A 22477-nucleotide genomic window follows, 5' to 3' on the forward strand; every position below is an offset into this window, starting at 1 on the left:
CTGGGACCCTTCAGTCCGTAGGCCAACGCTCTATCCACTGAGCCAAACCAGGTAGGGCTCACTGATCCTGCTTTGATGGTCTTTTATCCTTGAACTCTCAAGGTGGACCAGTCCTCTATGTTCTTTTCTCTTCACACTCAGGTCCTTAATGATCTTCTCCTGCCTCATGATTTTAAACAACTATAGGTAATAATTAGCAAATTAATATAATCTCTAGAATAGCACAAGTTAGAACATCCAAGTGTTTACTCAATATTGTTATTTTGTGTCAAAAAGACATGCCAAAATCAGTATGTCTACAATTGTACTTCCAATCGCCCCCCACAAACCTGATGGAACTGTACCTTTCCCCATCTCAGCTGATGAGAACATCTTTCCAGTTACTTGAGCCCTACACTTTTGGGTCAGTACCCTGGACTTTTTTCTCTTACACCTGACATCTGACCCCTAAACAAATTTTGCTTGCTCCATCATATTTACCATATATCTAGAATACAACCACTTCTCACCATTGTTGCCACTCTGGTCTGAGCCACTATCATCATTTATCTGAATTAATGCCATAACCTCTACTCATAGCCACTTAGACTTTAAAAATTTTAAACACAACAGCAATATGTCAGATCATGTCCTCTGCTCAAAATACAAAATGACTTACAAGGTATAGTCATTATCTTTCTTACCTCCTTTATCAATCACCCATCAGCACAAACCTTTACAATATCTCCACTGGTGTTCCTCAAACACACCAGCAATGTAAGGGCCTTTGCTCTTTTTCCTCTGCCTAGAATGCACCTTCCCTTAGATGATTTACTCCTTCACCCTTCAAATCGTGACTCAAATATTTCCTTCTCCATGGTTTACCCTTATCATTCTATTTCATATCGCAGCCTAAATTATATCCCCCTCCAGTCCTTTTGAAAATTTCCCCCCATAACATGTATGTTCTAACATACTCTACAATGTATTATTCTATATTCTCCTGCTAGAATTGTTCACTGATATATACCAAATACCTAAAAGAGTAGCTGAAATATTAAGTACTTAATAAATAAGAACATTGGGAAAGCATTTTAAATTATTTTTTTCTTTTGCTAACAGATTCACTGCGTTTACAAGGATTAGCAATGGTCTCATTTCTTGTTTAGGCTGCCACTTTAAATCATTGTAAGAGGCTTCAGTTAAAGAGTTTGGCATTTTGAATCCCACAAGGATCAAAGTTTTAAAATTTACCACCAATCTGGATTGAGCACCTACATCTCTCAACAAAGCAATATCGTTTTCAATCTCTGAAAGCACCCTCTGTATCTAACTCTCCACTAAATTTCTTTCACAGGACATTACCAAATGCAGAAAGAAGCATCCAATACCCACATTCTGAATCACTCCTATTATTTTCCCTAACATCATAATCTTAGTTGGTACAAGATATGCCTTGTGAGATAAAGTGGGAGTCTGACCAAATGTCTTGTGTATAAAAACAATCTTCAGTTTTCTAGTCTGAGATAGGTAGATCCTCATTCTCCACAGCCCTAAAGCAGTGCCACATTTGAGATTTCCTTACCCACGGGACTCCCATCCAGATATAAAATTTTATATCCTTAATAATTTTATCAACAAGAAAATAACAATAGCATCAATAAATAAGTTTATTTTCATTTCTATATAAAGAAATACAGGAATCAGGAAGACCAAAGTTGTTGTGGCTGTTGTATAAGATCAGCAGAGGTGTATATTTTGTTTTTCCTGCTCCACCATCCTTAATACCCATTCTCAAAGTTCCCATAAAACTGCCAGCACTGAAGATTAAATGTCCATATTATAGACAGAGGAAAAATAGAGGGGGGAAAAAAAGGTTAAATGTCCTAATCATACAAAATATCTTTTCCACTTTGATCAGCAAGGGAAGCTTACATAGGTTTTCAATCAAGAATACAGTTACTAAAAAAGGGAAATGGATATTGGGCAGAAAAAACAGCAGTCTCTGACAGACTCATTTTTTCATTGCAAAATAGTCTATAATGTCAGTTTTTATTTTCAGGTTAATTAAAAACTGTAAACCCAAGTTTTTAAAAAGTTCCCAGTAGAAAGATTTATTATGATTACCCATTTCTAAATAATATTCTTGAATTGTGGTCAGAAATAGTAGAAAATATGAGTTTTTGGACTTTGTTACAATTCACTTAAAACCTCGTCAACAATCCACTCTTTACCCCACAGTGGTGTTTTTTTTTTATACAGTATGAATTTCCTCGTGTAGCATATTGGATGAAATCTAAATAAAAGCTTGCTCACATTTATTATAGCATACAGTGCTCCCCATTCAAATAATTGGGGTTAAGTGTTAAATGGAATATTTCTCAATATTCATTATACTCATAAGTGTCCTCCTCTCATGCAAATTATCTAACACTATAAATAATAACAGCTAATATTTGTGCTATGCTATGTTCAAGGCACTGTTCTAAAAGCTTTACATGTAACAACTCACATAATACTTTCAAGAATTTGATAAGGAAGGTATTATTAGGTTTTCTTACAAATGATTAAAGTAAAGGTTATCATAACAAATGTCACAAAGGAAAGCAACTGATAGGGTCAAGATAACGTTTAAAAAGACATGTAATGGCTGAAGGCCTTCCAATATTTACTACATTACTGTTGATTAAAATTCACTAAATTTTAATCAGTTTCTGGTAATAAATTTTTCTACATGGATTACATTATCACTATCTTTCCCCAAATAAATTCACTGATGCAGTTTTATGAGGCAAGTGTACTCCCATATTCACATTTTAAGAATTCTTTGATTGTAATGGATTAATGACCACAGAAGTCTCTCTTTATTAATCACAGAGATTCAAATAATTCATATATAAACTTGTGAGCTATGAGTCAAGTCTGTTCCACATTCCTTATATTTAAAAGATTTCTCATTGATATGAATTCTCTGATGTTGAGTTAGTTGTGAACCACGAGTAAAGGCCTTCCCACATTCCTTACATTGATATGGTTTCTCACCAGTATGAATTCTCTGATGTCGAGAAAGGTGTGAGCTCTGAGTAAAGGCTTTTCTACATTCTTTGCATTCATAGGGCTTCTCACCAGTATGAATTCTTTGATGTAGAGTAAGTTGAGAACCATGACTAAAGGCTTTCCCACATTCCTTGCATTCATAGGGTTTTTCTCCAGTGTGAATTCGCTGATGTTGAGTAAGTTGTGAACCACGAATAAAGGCCTTCCCACATTCCTTACACTGATAAGGTTTCTCACCTGTATGAATTCTCTGATGCTGTATAAGTAGTAAGCCACGAGCAAAGGCCTTTCCACACTCATTACATACATAAGGCTTCTCACCAGTATGAAGTCTCTGATGTTGAGAAAGATGTGAACTCTGAGTAAAGGCCATTCTACATTCTTTACATTCATAAGGTTTCTCACCAGTATGAATTCTCTGATGTTGAGTAAGCTGTGAACCACGAATAAAAGACTTCCCACATTCCTTACATTCATAGGGTTTCTCACCAGTGTGAATTCTCTCATGTTGAGTAAGTTCTGAGCCACGACTAAAGGTCTTTCCACATTCTTTACATTCATAGGGTTTCTCACCAGTATGAATCCTCTGATGCCGAGTAAGTAGTGAGCCTCTATTAAAGGCTTTTCCACATTCATTACATTGATAGGGTTTCTCACCAGTATGAATCCTCTGATGTTGAGTAAGTTGTGAGCCATGATTAAACGTCTTTCCACATTCCTTACATTCATAGGGCTTCTCATTGGTATGAATTCTCCGGTGTTGAGTAAGTTGTGAACCACGGATAAAGGCCTTCCCACACTGTTCACATTTATAGGGTTTTTCACCAGTATGAATCCTCTGATGTTGCATAAGTAATGAGCCACGAATAAAGGCCTTCCCACATTCTTTACATCCATATGGCTTTTCCCCATTATGAATTTTCTGATGTTGAGAAAGCTGTGAGCCACAAATAAAAGCTTTCCCACATTCCTTACATTCATAGGGTTTTTCACCAGAATGGATTCTCTTATGTAGAATAAGTTGTGAGAGCTGAGTAAAGACCTTTCTACATTCTTTACATTCATAGAGTTTCTCACCAGTATGAAGTCTCTGGTGCAGTGTAAGTTGTGAGTTCTGAGTAAAGGCCTTCCCACATTCTTTACATTCATAAGGTTTTTCTCCAGTATGGACTTTTTGATGTCGGGTTAGTTGTGAACTACGAATAAAAGCTTTCCCACATTGTTCACATTTATATGGTTTTTCACCAGTATGAATTCTGTAATGTAAAATCAGTTGTGAGCTCTGAGTAAAGGCCTTCCCACATTCCTTGCATGTATACGGTTTCTCACCAGTATGAAGTCTCTGATGAATACTGAGCTGTGAATCACGACTAAAGGCCTTCAAACATTGCTTACATTCATAGGGTTTTTCACCAGTATGAATACTCTGATGTTGAGTTAGGTGTGAGGCTCGTCTAAAGGCCTTCCCACATTCCTTACATTTATAGGGCTTCTCAGAATTACATGTGGGATATTGAGATAAGTAAGTATGCTGATTGAAAATAGACATTTTTTCATATATAATCTTTCCTTGCCTGAAATATTCCCTCTGATTTTCCAATGTGCCTCTGACTTCCAAATAATCTCTAGAAATAGACTTCTTAAGATCATAGTTTTGAGGCCAGTCATTCATTTCCCATTGAAATAATTCTGTTTTATAAGTTTCTTCTTTTGGAGTTAAGTAGTTATTTGCACATCTTGATGACAAATCTGAAAGATTAAAAAAATAATAATTTTGGTTGTCATTTTAGAAGAAGTAGAATTTCCATAGTAAAAAAGACTACATAGTAAAATATACAGTATATCACTAAGTGAAAAAAGCCAGACCCCAAGGCTACATATTTCAATTATATTTACATGACATCCTGGAAAAGATAAAACTTTAGGGATGGAAATATGCCAAGTTTCCATAGGCTGGTGAGGGGTGAGAGGTTGACAACAAAGGGAAAGCATAAGAGAATTTGAGAGTGTAATGGCACTGCTGTTTACTATGACTGCGACAGTGGATACACTTTATATGTAGATGGTACATCAGATTTCCTGAAGAACACCAATTAATGTTGAATAAAACATGACAAACAATCTTCTAAAATATGCCAAGCTTAGAGGAAAATAAAGAAGATCCACAGTGGCCACGATTAAGTAAGAACCAGAAACTAGAATGCTAAACATCCTTAAAAATCATAGCTACTCTCAGAACATTTACTCTCTTCAACTGCCTATCTAAAATGATCTTTTAAAAAAATCCAAGAGACAAGGCTTTGGACCAAAAGTAGGTCAGAGATTAGAAAAAAATTCACAATATTGGAACCAGCCAAAGCCTGCAGTTCACATGAATGAAAAAAATAATACTCTGGCCTCAAAAGAAAATCACAAGAAAAATCACTACGTAGTCTTGGCATTTTAAGAAATTAGACTTTTACTATGAGATGAGGAGCCACTGGAAGATTATAAGATGCAGCATGACAAGTTCTGACATCTGTTTAAAAAGGAATCATTCTGTTTTGTTTTTTTTCAAACTAAAAAAATAACAGATAATAAGAAAGTACAAAGGCTTGGTGATGGAAGTTAGGAAGCTATAGCAATAATCCACATGGCTCAGACAAGATGATTATGGAGAAAAGTGTGGATCATTGGATTCTGAATATACTTTGAAGGTATAATGAAGATTTTATGATGGACTGAACATGTAATATGACAAAGAGAAGTCAAGGAAAATAAGTATTTCACCTGAGCATCTGGAGCAATGAAAGTTCCATTTACAAAGAAGTTCTCACTGTAACAGGAACAGATTTGGGAGAGAGTATCAAGAGTTTGGTTTTGAACTATTTAATATCATAATGATGTGGAATAAACAAGTATATGCATATGTATATGTTCTGAGAAAATATTTGGATTAGAAATGTAAATTTGGGAGTATCAGCAAATAAATGACATTTCCTTTTTTAAAAAAAAATTCTTGTTAATCCTAACCTAAAGGTATTTTTTCCATTGCTTTTCAGAAAGAGTGAAAGGGAGGGAGGGAGAGGGAAGGTAGAGAGTGAGACAGAAACATTAACATGAGAGAGATACATTGACTGACTGCCTCCAGCATATGCCCTGACTGGGGGTGGGGAACAAACTCCCAACCCAGGGACATGCCCTTGACTGGGAATCAAACTCACAACCCTTTAATGCATGGGCTGACATTCTAACCACTAAACAACACTGGCAAGGGCAACAAATAGATGACATTTAAAACTATGGGATTTAATGAGGTTGAGGCTTTGAATACAGAAAAGAAAGGAAGAGAAGTTTGAGGATTAAACCCTGAGGCATTTCAACATTTAGTGATCATGTAGTTAAAAAAACAAAACAGCAAATGAGACAAAGAAGGAGCAGCCAATGAGAAAGGAGAAAAATCAGGAAAGGGTGGAATCCCAGAAGTCAAGTAAACAAGTGTTTTGGTTTTGAGGAATGATCAAATGTGTCAAATAGTGAGAGAGGAAGTACATGGTGGTCTCTAATTTAATGGCTTTAACAATATGGAGGTTACTAGTGATCTTCACAAGAGTGTTTTTGTGGAGTAATTAATGGGAGCAAGTTCTGACTGAAAAATCAAACATAGGGAACATGGAAAAGGCGTTTGAGAGGTTTTGTTGTAAAGAGTAGCAAAGAGGAGTGATATCAGCATCATGGCTGAGTGAGCAGACTCCTTGGTTACTCCCCTTAAATTTACAAGTCAGACAACTATAATTTTACAAAGGATCCCCTATTGAACAAAGAAACAAGCCTGAAAGATCCACAAATCAGTACCTCTGAAGGTGGGTATATTGGAATGAGTAGGTGAGGTGGAATGGGAAAAAGAACAGGGACAGTGTACACAGATGCAGTTTGGTACCCACCACAGCTCCAGTGAGTGTGGTACAGTGGAGATGTCAGGCTGTGGCTCTCACACTATGGCCTGGAACACAGAGGGACAAAAGCACCCTCAGGAAAAAAAGAAGACATCTCCTGTCTCCCCCCCCCCCACCCCCGTTACTACAGAAGCCAGGAGAGGTGGCTGAGAAGTTTAAACAGCACAGTGGTGCCAACAGGGTAATAGTTATTGTTGGTAGAGGAACAGAGCCACAAAATCAGCAACTTGCCTCCCTTGCTCCACCCATCATGGCAGAGCCCGAAAGAGAAAACTGATAAACCCCAAACAATAAAGGGGTGCCAACAGCCATTGCTGGAAGAGAAAAAGAGTCCTGATTTGGGTACTTACATTCCTTGCCCAAAAAATCCTGGCAAAGACCGCTACAGACAGCGAGACACCTCCAAAAACACAGTAGGGACAATGGCCATTATAAAAAAGGAGGAAGTTCTGTGAGCTCACAAAACCATTTCTTTACCATCCCCCACATTCCTCCACCACAGTGATACCCTGTAATTGAGACAAACCTGTCAAAGAGGGGACACCCACCATCCTAGTGGATGCTCAGCATTTTCTGTAACCAAAGTGATTGTCACTCCAATGTAATCCCAAAGGCACAAAGAGTGTAGATGATAGAGAACAAAAATCTATGCTAGAACACCATCTACTAGAAAACAAAAGAAGTACCCTACCTATCAACCTGCTGAAATGTACAGAGTAAAACAATTTCTATACAAGAAAAGAGTTCACTACCTCAAATGTGCAGGCAGAGAAACAATCTATTAAGTACCCTGAACAAAAGGTAACATGGGAGCCAAAACCGAAAAGTCTTCAGAAATCAAACTCTAAGTCATGGAAGACTGTCATTTAATAATAGATAATTCAAGAATGCAGCTATGGGATATCGAAGATGGCTGCTGACAGGAAGGCAGACTGCAAGATGATGCGTGAGTGAGAGAAAGAAAGGAGAGTGTGTGGTTGCACAGGGAGTGTTTGTGAGTGGAGGAATAGCTATACACCAAGGGACTGTTGGGGATTGCCAGACAGGGTACCCCTACCTGGCAGCCTCCACTGCTGCTGAAATCCCTCCTGGAGCAACCGGCTCTGACGTGGAGACTGTGCCATCTTGAAAGGGAGAGTGGCTGTTATCAGAAGTCTAAAGTGTAAAAATCCCAGGAATCTACAACAACAACACCCAGGGAACAGCTGCGAACCCAGGAACACCAGACACCAAGCAACGCGAGTACACGGACTCTGAGAAGCTCTGCACCTTCTCACGGAAAGGTCAGATTTCGCCTAGGAAAAGGTGAGGTCTATGATCCAGGCAGGATAGTGAAACATGAAAAATGGGAGCTAGAGGATCTGGGGAAGTCTGCACCCCCCAAAAATCCGCGGCCATTGGGGCTAGCGTGATCTGCGAATGTGGAAGGGGATCCGCAGGGCTGCTAACAGAAGGGAACTCTAAAAAGCAACCCATAGCTGAACTGGATGCAAAAGGGCAGCTGAAAAAGTTTAACAGTGTGCCAGCAGCTTAGAGGCAGGGGGAAAAAAGACTGCACAGACTTGCACGAAACGTCAAGGGTAAAAGTTGCGCACTGACTCTGGCTCTTTTTTCATTTTCTTTTTTCTCTTTAAATCCTTGCTTTTGATTACTAAGCCCAGAACATAGGATCACCCAATTAGGGACACTCTAAGAGACTGCAGGGGAAAGTTGTTTTGGTGGAATCTGGGGATCAGAGCAGGGAGAAACAATCAGAAAACCAGCTCTGGGGCAGTCCCATTCCCCCAACCAGTATTAAGTGCAGCAGGGAAAACAAATTCTAAATACTGGGTAGAGAGGACTTATAGCCCTGGATGTCAATACAGAAACACTGCCACCCAGGGGTTGAATCACAGATGCCTCTTGGGTAAATACAACCACAGGCAGGCTGAGTAACAAAGAAATACTGCCTGCTTGAAAACAAGATTGTGGTTTATGACAGAGGAGCTGTGGGATGCAGGGAACTTCAATACTGTCCTACCTGATAGGAAAAAGGCATGCCAAACAGAACAGTACAGGAAGTGAATGACCTTCACCACTGCACATTTTTATTTTTTATCTTTTACTTAAGAAACTAAATTTTTTTTCACTTGATTTTACCATTTTAATTATTATATTTTTATTTTTAATCAGTATTATAACTACTAGTATTGTACCTTTATTTAAAGTTACATTTTATTTTCTCTTTATTTTATTTTATTTTGGGATTAGTGTTATACATACTATTTTCATTTTTTCTTTAGCATCATTTTACTCTATATCAACTTTACCTTTATGCCAACATTCTCTTCTTCACTTTTCCCTTTTAATGTCCTGTTTCTCTTACCCTATTCCTGCTTTAGATTTTCTCTATTCCTTCTTTTTACCCCCTGTAAAAATTCATCCTACTTATATATCTAACTAGAGGCCTGGTGCATGAAATTCGTGCATGGGGGAGGGGAGTGTCCCTCAGCCCAGCCTGCACCCTCTCCAATCTAGGACCCCTCAAGGGATGTCGGGTGGGATCGGGCCTAAACGGGCAGTCGGACATCCCTCTCACAATCCAGGACTCTGGCTCCCAACTACTCGCCTGCCTGCCTTCCTGATTGCCCTAACAGCTTCTGCCTGCCAGCCTGATCACCCCCTAACCACTCCCCTGCCAGCATGATTGATGCCTAACTGCTCCCCAGCCAGGCTGTTTTCCCCTAACTGGCCTCCCCTGCAGGTCTGGTCACCCCTAACTCCCCTCCCCTGCAGGCCTGGTCTCCCCTGCAGGCCTGGTCCACCACCAACTGCCCTCCCCTGCAGGCCTGGTCACCCCTAACTGCCCTCCCCTGAAGGCCTGGTCCCCCTAACTGCTCTCCCCTGCAGGCCTGGGTCCCTCCCAATTGCCTTTCCCTGCAGGCCTGGTCGCCCCCAACTTCCCTCCTCTGCCGGCTTCGTCACCCCTAACAGCCCTCCCCTGTGGGCTTGATCACCCCCAACTGCCCTCCCTTGCAGGACTGGTCCCTCCCAACTGCCCTCCCCTGCTGGCCTGATCGCCCACAACTGCCCTCCCTTGGAGACCTGGTCTCTCCCAACTGCCCTCCCTTGCTGGCCATCTTGTAGCGGCCATCTTGTGTCCACATGGGGGCAGGATCTTTGACCACATGGGGGCAGCCATCTTGTGTGTTGGAGTGATGGTCAATCTGCATATTACTCTTTTATTAGATAGGATAGAGGCCTGGTGCATGGGTGGGGGCCAGCTGGTTTGCCCTGAAGGGTGTCCCGGATCAGGGTGGGGGTTCCCTTGGGGCATGGGGTGGCCTGGGTGAGGGGCCTGTGGTGGTTTGCAGGCTGGCCACGCCCCCTAGCGACCCAAGCGGAGGCCCTGGTATCTGGGGTTTATTTATCTTCTACAATTGAAACTTTGTAGCCTGGAGCGGAGCCAAGCCTTCTTCTTCCTCTGTGGCGGCAGCCATTTCTATTAGGATTTATGTATCTTCTATAATTGAAACTTTGTAGCCTTAAGTGGAGGCCTGGGCTGGCCAGGGTGTGTGGAAAGCTTGGCTTCCTCCATCACCGGAGGCAACCCTAGCCTCCTGCTCTTTCCAGCTCCATGGCTGCCGCCATTTCTGTTTGGGTTTATGTATCTTCTATCACTGAAACTTTGTAGCCTTGAGTGGAGGCCTAGGCCGGCAAGGGCAGGCGGAAAGCTTGGCTTCCTCCATTGCCAGGGAAACCCAAGCCTCCCTCCTGCTCTCTGTGGCCGTAGCCATCTTGGTTGGGTTTATTTGCATATTCGCTCCTGATTGACTTGTGGGTGTGGCTTGTGGGTGTAGTGGCGTGATGGTTAATTTGCATATTACTCTTTTATTATATAGGATTTCCTATCCCCTGCTTCAATTCCATACGCACTTCTCTCTTCTCTTTCTTCACTATCCAATTTTTTTCTCTTTTCCCTTTTTTGTTTTTGTTGTTTTTTTTATTTGTGTTCTTTGTTTTATTTTGTTTTGCCCTTCTTTCTCTCGTCCTATTGTTCTTGTTACTTTGATTGTTGATTAGATTGGTTTTTTTGCTTGTTTGTTTGTGAGATTGTTTCTCTTTCTTTTTTTTGCTTCTGTTTCTTCTCTCCTCACTTGCTACTAGTTATCGTTTTAGTTTGTATTCATCTCAAGGTATTTGTTGCTTGCATTTTTTGGGATTAATGGATGTTTCTATTGAAGTTTTCTCCCCATATTAGTAGTTTTTCCCCCTCTTCTTTTTTATTCTCTTTCTTTTCTCTCTTACTTTTTTTCCCTTTTCTCAATTTCATCTTTGCACTCCTTTCTTCTCCTACTTCTTCTTTCTTCCTTATTCCCTAATTCTCTTTTCTCTGGTGGTCACCTTTATTTGAGCTTATCAGTATCGTGAATACATTTGTGTTCAGTGCCTTGTGCATTGTGCTTTGTTGTGTTGTATTTTGTATCTTTAAACCAACACAGGAGAGAGAGAACTACATAACCAGACACCCAGAGAAAAGAGATCATGGGAAGACAAAGAAAAAGCCCGCATATGAAAGAAAAGGAAGCATCCCCAGAAAAGGAAGTAAATAAAATGGAGGTAAGCTATATGTCAGAGAAAAAATTCAGAGAAATGGTCATAAGGTCACTGAAAAGAATGGAAGACAAATTCAACAATATGTGTAAGAACCAAGAGGAAATGAAGAACCAAGAAGAAATGAAAAATGACATCGCAGCTATAAAGAACTCAATAGACAGCATCAACAGTAGACTAGAAGAATCAGAGGACCACATCAGTGAGCTAGAAGACCAAGTAGGAAAACATATGCAACCAGAGCAGCATCTAGAAAAAATATTACAAAACAGGAGGAGAACCTAAGGGACCTTTGGGACAACACGAAATGAAACAACATCCGCATAATAGGGGTGCCAGACGGAGACGAAACTGAGCAAGGAATACAAAACCTGTTTAAAGAAATAATGACAGAAAACTTCCCTGATATAGGGAAGAAGAAACTCAAACAAATCTAAGAAGCTCACAAAGTCCCAAAGTGAACCCCAAAAGACCAACTCCAAGGCACATTATAATTAAACTAGAGGCCCAGTGAACATAATTCTTGCACTCGGGTGGGGTCGAGGGTGGTTCCCTCAGCCCGATCTGCGCCCTCTTGCAGTTCAGGAGCTGCTGTGGATGTGGGAGAGGGTCCCGTCACCACAGCTGTGCTTGTCAGCTGTGATCCCAGCTTCACACACTGACCATGAGGGGGCAACTCCTGTGTTGAGCATCTGCCCCTTGAAGGTCAGTGCATGTCATAACAAACAGTTGTTCCACTGTTCAGTCAATTTGCATATTAACCTTTTATTATATAGAGTTGGCAAACACCAATGACTAAGTAAGAATCTTAAAAGCAGCCAGAGAGAGAGAGAAAGTTACCTACAAAGGATCCCCCATCAGACTAGTGACTGATTTCTCAACAGAAACACATCAGGCCAGAAGGGAAAGGAATAAAATATACAAAGTCGTGCAAAGGAAGGGTCTGAATCCAAGGATACTGTACCCAGCAAGGCAATCAATCAAAATCGAAGGTGAAATCAGGAGTTTCAGAGACAAAAAAGGACTAAGGGAGTTTATTAACACCAAACCAGCAATGCAAGAAATGCCACAGAGTCTGCTGTAAAAAGAAGAAATAGGAAAGGAAGAAGGAACACAGGGGTAAAGAATAAAAATGGCAACAAACAAGTACCTATCAATAATAACTTTAAATGTAAATGGATTAAATGCCCCAATCAAAAGACATAGGGTAAGTGAGTGGATAAGAAAACATGACCCATATATATATATATCTGCTGTCTACAGGAAACCCATCTCAGAAAAAAAGACACACACAGACTGATGGTGAAGGGATGGAAAAAGGTTTTTTAGGCGAATGGAAATGAAAAAAAAAAGCTAGGGTAGCAATACTTATATCTGACAAATTAGATCTCAAAGTAAAGGCCATAAAAAGAGATAAGGAAGGCCACTTCATAATACTAAAGGGAACAATCCAACAAGAAGAAATAACTCTGGTAAACACATACGCACCCAATACCGGAGCACCCAAATACATAAAAAAACTTCTGGAGGATATCAAGGCAGAGAATGACAGCAATATAATCATAGTAGGGGTCTTTAATACCCCACTATCACTATTGGACAAATCCTCTAAACAAACAATTAGCAAAGAAACATCCATCCTAAATGACTCACTAGACTAGATGGAATTAATTGACATCTTCAGAACATTTCACCCCAAAGCCACAGAATATACATTCTTCTCAAGTACACATGGGTCATTTTCATAGATAGACCATATATTGGGTCACAGGCAAAGTCTCTTCAAATTCAAGAAGATAGAAATCATATCAAGTATCTTCTCAGATTACAATGGCATAACACTGGAAATCAACTACAATAAAAACAATCCAAAAAAATCAAACACCTGTAGGCTGAATAGCATGCTATTAAATAATGACTGGGTTACCAGAGAGGTCAAAGAAGAAATAAAAAACATCATGGCAACAAATGACAATGAAAACACAACAATCCAAAATCTATGGGACACAGTGAAACCAGTCTTGAGAGGGAAGTTCATAGCTCTACAAGCCTACAGCAAAAAAAAAACACAAGAAACAATGGTAATAAATTACCTAACCCTACAACTCAAAGTTAGAAAGAGAGCAACAAGAAAAGTCCAGTGTGATCAGTAGGAATGAAATAATAATGATCAGAGTGAAGATAAATGACATAGAGACCAAAAAAAAATACAAAAGATAAACAAAACCAAGAGCTGGTTATTTGAAAGGATAAACAAGATTGATAACCTCTAGCCAGGCTCACCAAGAAGCAAAGAGAGAGGGCCCAAATAAACAAAATCAGAAATGAAAGGAAAAATAACAACAGATGCCACATAAATACAAAGGATTGTTAAAAAATACTATGAACAACTCAATTCCAAAAAACTGGACAACATGGAGGAAATGGACATATTCCTAGAAAACCACAACATTCCAAAACTCAATCAGGAAGAATCTAAACATCTTAATAGGCCAATAACAATGAAAGAAATTGAAGCAGTAGTCAAAAAGCTTCCAGCAAACAAAAAGCCCGGGGTCAGATGGCTTCACAGGAGAGTTTTACCAAACATTAAGGAAGAAATAAAACCTATCCTCTTCAGACTATTCCAAAAAATTCAAGAGGAAGGAACATGTCCAAGCTCATTCTATGAAGCTAGCATCACCCTAATTCCAAAAACAGTTAAAAACAACACAATGAAAGAGAAATATAGGCCAATATCCCTCATGAATGTAGATGCCAAAATGCTCAACAAAATTATAGCAAATCGGATCCAGCCCTACATCAGAAATAACATGCACCATGACCAAGTAGGATTTATCCCAGGAATGCAAGGATGGTACAATATCTGCAAATAAATAAACGTGATATATCACATAAACAAAATGAAAGATAAAAATCACATAGTCATATCAATTGATGCAGAAAAGCATTTGACAAAATTCAACACTCTTTCTTGATAAAAACTCTCAGCAAGGTGGAAATAGAAGGATCATACCTCAACATAATAACAGCCATATATGACAAACCCACAGCCAACTTCATACTCAATGGGCAAAAATTAAAACCATTTCCCCTAAGAACAGGAACAGGACAGGGATGCCCACTCTTAGCACTCCTGTTCAACATAGTACGGGAAGTATTAGCCATTGTGATTAGACAAGAAGAAAAAATAAAAGGCATCCATAATGGAAAAGAAGTAAAACTGTCGTTATTTGCAGATGACATGATATTGTACAAGAAAAATCCTAAAGACTCCATCAAAAAATGATTAGAGTTAATAAATGAATTCAGCAATGTAGCAAGATACAAAATTAACGCCAAGAAATCTATGGCATTTCTATACACCAATAATGAACTTACAGAAAGAGAGACTGAAAAAGCAATCCCATTTACCACCGCACCAAAAAAATTAAAATACCTAGGAATAAACTTAACTAAGGAGGTAAAAGACCTATATGCAGAAAACTACAGTACACTGAAAAAAGTGATAGGGGAAGACATGAACAAATGGAAGAACATACCATGTTCATGGATTGGTAGAATCAACATCATCAAAATGTCCATACTACCCAAAGCAATCTATAGATTCAATGCACTCCCCATTAAAATACCAACGGCATATTTCACAGATCTAAAAAGAACTCTCCAAAAATTCATCTGGAATAAAAAAAGACCCCCAATAGCCACAGCAATCCCGAGAAAGAAGAACAAAGTAGGTGGGATCTCAATAACAGATTTCAAGCTGTATTACAAAGCCACTGTTCTCAAAACAGCCTGGTAATGGCACAAGAACAGATATATAGATCAATGCAATAGAATAGAGAACCCAGAAATCGACCCAAACCACTATGCTCAATTAATATTTGACAAATGAGGCATGAACATACAATGGAGTCAAGACAGTCTCTTCAATAAATGGTGTTGGGAAAACTGGACAGATGCATGCAAAAAAATGAAACTAGACCACCAACTTGCACTGTACACAAAAATAAACTCAAAATGAATAAAGGACTAGAGGAATCCACAGGCAGCGAAATCTCAGACATAGGTCGAAGCTCCTAGGGCAATGGAAACTAAAGAGAAAATAAACAAATAGGACTACATCAAAATAAAAAGCTTTGCACAACAAAAGAAACCATCAACAAAACAACAAGAAAGCCCAGTGTATGGGAGAACATATTTGCAAATGTTATTAATGATAAAGGTTTAATCTCCAACATTTCCAGGGAACTCATACAACTTAACAAAAGGAAGATAAACAATCCAATCAAAAAATGGGCAATGGACCTAAATAGAAACTTTTCAAAAGAAGACAGAAGGAAGGCCAAGAGGCATATGAAAACATGCTCAAAGTCACTAATTATCCGAGAGATGCAAATCAAAACGACAATGCGGTACCATCTCACACCTGTCAGAATGGCTATCATCAACAAATCAACAAACAACAAGTGCTGGCGAGGATGCGGAGAAAAAAACAACCCTCGTGCACTGCTGGTGGGAATGCAGACTGGTGCAGCCACTGGAGAACAGTATGGCGTTTCCTTAAAAAACTGAAAATGGAACTCCCATTTGACCCAGTAATCCCACTCCTAGGAATATATCCTAAGAAACTAGAAACACTAATCAGAAAGGATATATACACCCCTATGTTCATAGCAGCACAATTCACCATAGCTAAGATTTAGAATCAGCCTAAGTGCCCATCAGCAGATGAGTGGATTAGAAAACTATGGTACCTCTACACAATGGAATACTATGCTGTGGTAAAAAAGATGGAATTATTACCATTTGCAGCAGCATGGATGGATCTGGAGAGCATTATGTTAAGTGAAATAAGCCAGTCAATGAAAGAAAAATACCACATGATCTCACCCATTTATGGAAAATAAAGAACATTATAACCTGATGAACAAAAAGATAGATACAGGGGCAGTACAGCATCGAACAGACTGTCAAATTACAATGGGAAGGCTAGGAAGAGTTGGGGAGGGGGGGGAAGAGATCAACCAAAGGATTTGTATGCATGCATATAAGCACAACCAATGGACACAACACACTGGGGTGGGGGGGATGAGGGCATGCGACAGGGGGGTAGGGGAGGCTGGGGGAAGGTCAATTGTGAAAAATAAGGGAGATATTTGTACTACTATATGTAATACTTTTAACAATAAAAAAAAGTGAAAGAAAAAAAAATGAAATTAGACCACCAACTTACACCGAATACAAAAATAAACTCAAAATAGATAAAGAACTTAAACATACGAGAGGAAACCATAAAAATACTAGAGCAGTGGTCGGCAAATTGCGGCTTGCGAGCCACATGCGGCTCTTGAGCCGCAATTTGCTGCTCTGTTGACTAATGAGTTTGCCAACTACTGGGATAGGGGCTTAATCACAAGGAACAACAACAGCCTGTAATTATTGGAATCGAGAGTCTATGTCAATGGTCGGCAAACTCATTAGTCAACAGAGCGACAAACCACAGCTCGCGAGCCACATGGGCCAGAGTTTGCCGACCACTGTACTAGAGGATTCCACAGGCAGTGAAATCTCAGACATATGTCGAAGCAATTTCTTCACTGATGTCGCTCCTAGGGCAATGGAAACTAAAGAGAAAATAAACAAATGGTACTACATCAAAATAAAAAACTTTTGCACAGCAAAAAAAACCAATGTTATCACCGATAAAAGTTTAATCTCCAACATTTACAGGGAACTCATACAACAGGTAAATGATCCAATAAAAAAATGGGCAACAAACCTAAATAGATACTTTTTGAAAGAAGACAGAAGGAAGGCCAAGAGACATATGAAAACATGCTCAAAGTCACAAATTATCTGAGAGATGCAAATCAAAACGGCAAAGTGGTACCATCCCACACCTGTCAGAAAGGCTATCATCAACAAATCAACAAACAACAAGTGCTGGCGAGGATGCGGAGAAAAAGGAACCCTCGTGCACTGCTGGTGGGAATGCAGACTGGTGCAGCCATTGTGGAGAACAGTATGGAGTTTCCTCAGAAAACTAAAAATGGAACTCCCATTTGACCCAGTGATCCCACTTCTAGGAATATATCCCAAGAAACTAGAAACATCAATCAGAAAGGATATATGCACCACTATGTTCATAGCAGCACAATATACAATAGTTAAGTAAGGAAACAGCCTAAATGCCCATCAGCAGATGAGTTGGATTAGAAAACTATGGTACATCTACACAATGGAATACTACGCTGCTTAAAAAAAGATGGAATTCTTACCATTTGAAGCAGCATGGATGGAACTGGAGAGCATTATGTTAAGTGAAATAAGCCAGGCAATGAAAGGAAAATACCACATGATCTCATTTATGAAAAATAAAGAACATTATAACCTGATGAATAAAAAGTTAGATACAGAGGCAGAGAAGCATCAAACAGACTGTCAAACAACAGCGGGAAGGCTGGGGAGTGTTGGAGAGTGGGGGGAAGAGATCAACCAAAGGACTTGTATGCATGCATATAAGCACACCTAATGGACACAAGACACTTGGTGGGGGGGAATGAGCGCATGTGCCAGGGGGTAGGGAAGGCTGGGGGAAGGTTAATGGGGGGGAAAAGGAGATATAAGTACCACTATTTGTAATACTTTAAATAAAATAAAATTTAAAAAATAAAATTTCATTTTTCAATTACAAAAATAAATTGCAGCTATGAAGAAACTCAATGTGACACAAGAAGACTCAAAAAGGCAGTTTAATGAGCTCAGGAATAAAATTAGTGAACAAAACAAGTACTTTACCAAAGACACTGAAACTATAAAAAAGAACCAAACAGAAATTCCGGCACTGAGGAATGTATTGGAAACAGAGCAAACAAGATAAAAGTGAGAATTAGCAAGCTCAAAGATAGAAATCTAGAAATGTCCAAGGAAGAAGAGAGAGAACTAGGAGTCTGAAAAGTAAAAAATCAATGAGAACTATCTGACTATATTAGAGAGAGTAACATTAGGTTATAACAAATGAAGATTTTGATAATGGGTATAACAAAAGAAGAGTGGGAGAATAAAACAGAGATCCTTCTCAAAGAAACAATTGATGAGAAATCCCAAGCCTATGGGAAGAACTGGACTTTAAACTAGAGGACGCTAATAGAACACCTAACTATCTACACTAATAAAAGAGAAACATGCAAATTACCGTCACTCCACTACGCTACCAGCCAATCAGAGTGAGTATGCAAATTAACCTGAAAACATGGCGGCAGCCCCGCCCTCCTCCCCCTCCGAGCCTGTGGGAGTCGGAAAAGTCGAGCGCCAGTGCCTGAGGCTGGCTGCAGCCAGGGAGACCAAGAAGCCGCCTGCCCCATGATCCCAGGCCACAGCCAGCAGCAGAAGCCTCACGTCCACCTGCCCCATGTCCTGGGGGAGATGGAGAAACTGGGCCCCAGCGCCTGAGGCTGGGTGAAGCCAGGGAGACGAAGTAGCCGCCTGCCCCATGATCCCAGGCCACAGCCAGCTAGAGAAGTCACCCACACTGCATCCCAGGGAAGATGGAGAAGCCGTCCGCCTGCGGTCCAGGTGCCAGCACCTGCAGCTGGCTACAGCCTGGTAAACAGAGAAGCCACCCACCCCAGTCCCGGGTACCAGTATCTGCGGCTGGATGTGGCCCGGGAGACAGAGAAGTCGCCCACCCCGCGGTCCCGGGTGCCAGCACTTGCGGCTTCAGCCCAGGCAAAGCCACCTGCCCACCATCACCTGCAGCTGCAGCCGGCCTGGGCGCCTATGGCTGACCAGAGGGAGGGAAGCCCGGATCTCGGGTGCCTGTGGTCGGCTGGAGGAGGGAATCCTGGGTCCCAGATGCAGGGTCGTGGCAGAGGTGGTTAGGGGCAATCAAGCCAGCAGGGGAGCAGTCAGGGACAATCAGGCTGGCAGGCAGAAGAAGTTAGGGGCAATCAGGCAGGCAGGCGAGTGGTTAGGAGCCAGCAGTTCTGAATTGTGAGAGGGATGTCCGACTGCCGGTTATCCCCTGAGGGGTCCCAGATTGGAGAGGGTGCAGGCCAGGCTGAGGAACACCCTTCCCCGCCCACCCCCCGCCCCCATGCATGAATTTCGTACACTGGGCCACTAGTATCAACATAAATAGAACTTCTCCAAGACACATTCAAATTGTTAGAAATTAATGACAAATAATTCTCAAGTAGCGAGGGAAAAAAAGACTGTAACCTACAAAGGAAAGCCCATTAAAGTACCATCAGATTTTTCAATATAAGCAGTGCAAACCAGGAGAGAATCAAAGGAAATATTCAAAATACTGAAAAAGCATCCAGCAAGGATAATAGATCTAACAAAGTTACCCTTTAGATATGAAGGAGAAATAAATGCTTTCACAGGCAAGCAAAAGCTAATAGAATTTACCACCACAAGATCAGAATTATAAGAAATTCTGAAAGGAACTCTTCTACCAAAAACACAAAGACAGGAAAACAAAAACAAAATGCTGAATAAGACAACTAACATACAGAAGCAGGAAATTGCAACTCTACTTCAAAATGGGATATTAAACACTTAATTATAACATAAAGACTAAAGGGGAAAGGGGGACATTAAAAATAACTATAACTATTGCAATGTGGTAACAAATGCACAACATAAAAATGAGTAATTTGTGACAACAAAACCATAAAAGAAGAGGAAGGTAAAACAGCTATAGTAAGTTCTCATATATCAATAGCAACCCTAAATGTCCTATGTAGATGGACTCAAGTTACCAATCAAATAAAACCAGAGTAGTGGGATGGATTAAAAACAAGAAACCACTATACGTTGCATGCAGAAGATTCATCTCAGCTCCAAAGGCAAAGATGGACTCTAAGTGAAGGGATGGAAGATATTGCAAGCTAACGGAATCAAAAGCAATGTAGCAGTCCTTATATCAGATAAAATAGATTTCAATAAAGGGGACATTCACCAAGAAGATATAACGCTTATCAATATATATGGACCCAAACTGAAAGCACCAACATACATAAAAGAAATCGTACATAACAAAAAAATAATTATAGTAGGGGAACTAAATACACACTTACAGAAATGGATAGATCATTCTGACAGAAACTCAAAACAATGATCTTAAATGACACATTAGATTACATGCAACTAATTGATATTTATAGAATTTTCCATCCCCAACTGACAGAATACACATTCCTCTCAAGTGGACATGAAACATTATCAAGGGTAGACCACCTGTTGAGGCATAAAACTAGTCTGAATAAATTCAAGTAGTCTGAAATCATACCAAGTATATTTTCCAGCCACAATGCAATAAAATTGGATATTAATTACAAGAGGAAAGATGGAAAGACTACAAATGTGTAGAGATTAAACAATGTGCTCCTGAACAATGACTGGGTCAAAGAAGAAATAGGAGATTAAAAATACAGAGATAAAAATGAAAATATAACATACCAATTTTTGTGATGCAGCAAAAGTAATACTGAGGGAAGTTTATAGCATTAAAGGCCTACCTCGAGAAAGGAGAGAACTCTAAAATAATCTAACATTACACCTTTAAAAACTATAAAACGAACAAATTAAGCCTAAATTCAGCAAAAGAAAATAATAAAGATCAAAGCAGAAATGAAATAGGAAACAAAAGAAAAATATTAATAAAACTAAGCGCTGATTTGTTGAAAAGATAAACAAAATTGGCATACCTCCAGCTAGACTCACTAAAGACTTAAATAAATAAAATCAGAAATGATAGCTAAGTTACAATAAACACCACAGAAATACAAGGAACTGCACAAGAATATTATGAAAGGTTATATATCACCAAATTCAACAACCTAGAAAAAAAAAACAGACAAATTCTTAGAAATATACAACATTCTGAGACTGAATCATGAAGAATGTGAAAAGCTAAATAGACGAATCACTAGTAGGAAATTGAAATAGTAATCACCACCCCCCCCCCCAAAAAAAAAGTCCAGACTTCACTCGTCAATTCTATCAAAACTCAAAGAATATTTAATACCAATCCTTCTCAACCTCTTGCAAAAAAAAAAAAATGAAGAAGAGGGAATATTTCCTAACTCATAGTAATCACCACCACCCCCCCCCCAAAAAAAAGTCCAGGCTTCACTCGTCAATTCTATCAAAACTCAAAGAATATTTAATACCAATCCTTCTCAACCTCTTGCAAAAAAAAAAAAAAATGAGGAAGAGGGAATATTTCCTAACTCATTTTATAAGGCCAACATTACCCTTGACACCAAAACAAGGTAAGGACTCCACACTCACAAATAAATTACATGGCAATATCTCTGATGAGCACAGATGCAAAAATCCTAAACAAAATACTAGCACATTGAAAACAAAAATACATTAAAAGGATCATACATTATGATCAAGAGGGTTTCATTCTAGGATTCAAGAAATGGCTCACCAACCTTAAATCAAAGTATGCATTAAAAAATAAAAGATGAAAATGATATAATCATATCAATAGATGAAGAAAACACATTTGACAAGATACAACATCCCTTTATGACTAAAATTCTCAATAAAATGGGTATAGAAAAAAAGTTAACTTGCCCAGTCAGAGTGGCTCAGTGGTTGAGCGTCAGTCTATGAACCAAGAAGTCACAGTTTAATTCCCAGTCAGGGCAAATGCCCAGGTTGTGGGCTTGATTCCCAGTGGGAGGGATGCAGGAGGCAGCCTGTCAATGATTCTCTCTCATCATTGATGTTTCTATATCTCTCTCCCTCTCCCTGCCTCTCTGAAATTTTTTTTAAAAAGGTATTAAGTTATCTCAATATAATAAAGGCCATTTTTGACAAACCCTCAGCTAACATACTCAATGATGAAAAACTAAAAGCATTTCCTCTAAGATCAGGAACAAGACAAAGAT

The 22477-nt window shown here is 39.5% G+C and overlaps 1 protein-coding gene across 5 annotated transcripts in view; it reads right to left on the reverse strand.

Moving 5' to 3' along the window:
• Positions 1-1093: 1093 nt before the first annotated feature.
• Positions 1094-22477, reverse strand: part of ZNF571 (zinc finger protein 571) — a 119149-nt gene continuing 97765 nt past the window's right edge. For 2 of the 5 annotated variants that reach the window (XM_080644810.1, XM_080644808.1), the window contains exon 3: positions 1100-4785. In XM_080644810.1, coding sequence (XP_080500936.1) covers positions 2870-4708 — 1839 coding nt within the window. In that variant the 5' untranslated portion in view covers positions 4709-4785 and the 3' untranslated portion in view covers positions 1100-2869. Of the gene's footprint in view, positions 4786-5805; positions 5852-22477 lie in introns of all 5 variants that reach the window. The other 3 variants (XM_080644809.1, XM_080644811.1, XM_080644807.1) reach the window with 3 other exon arrangements.

This window comes from Plecotus auritus, assembly GCF_963455305.1.
Source record: "Plecotus auritus genome assembly, chromosome: 10".
NCBI lineage: Eukaryota > Metazoa > Chordata > Mammalia > Chiroptera > Vespertilionidae > Plecotus > Plecotus auritus.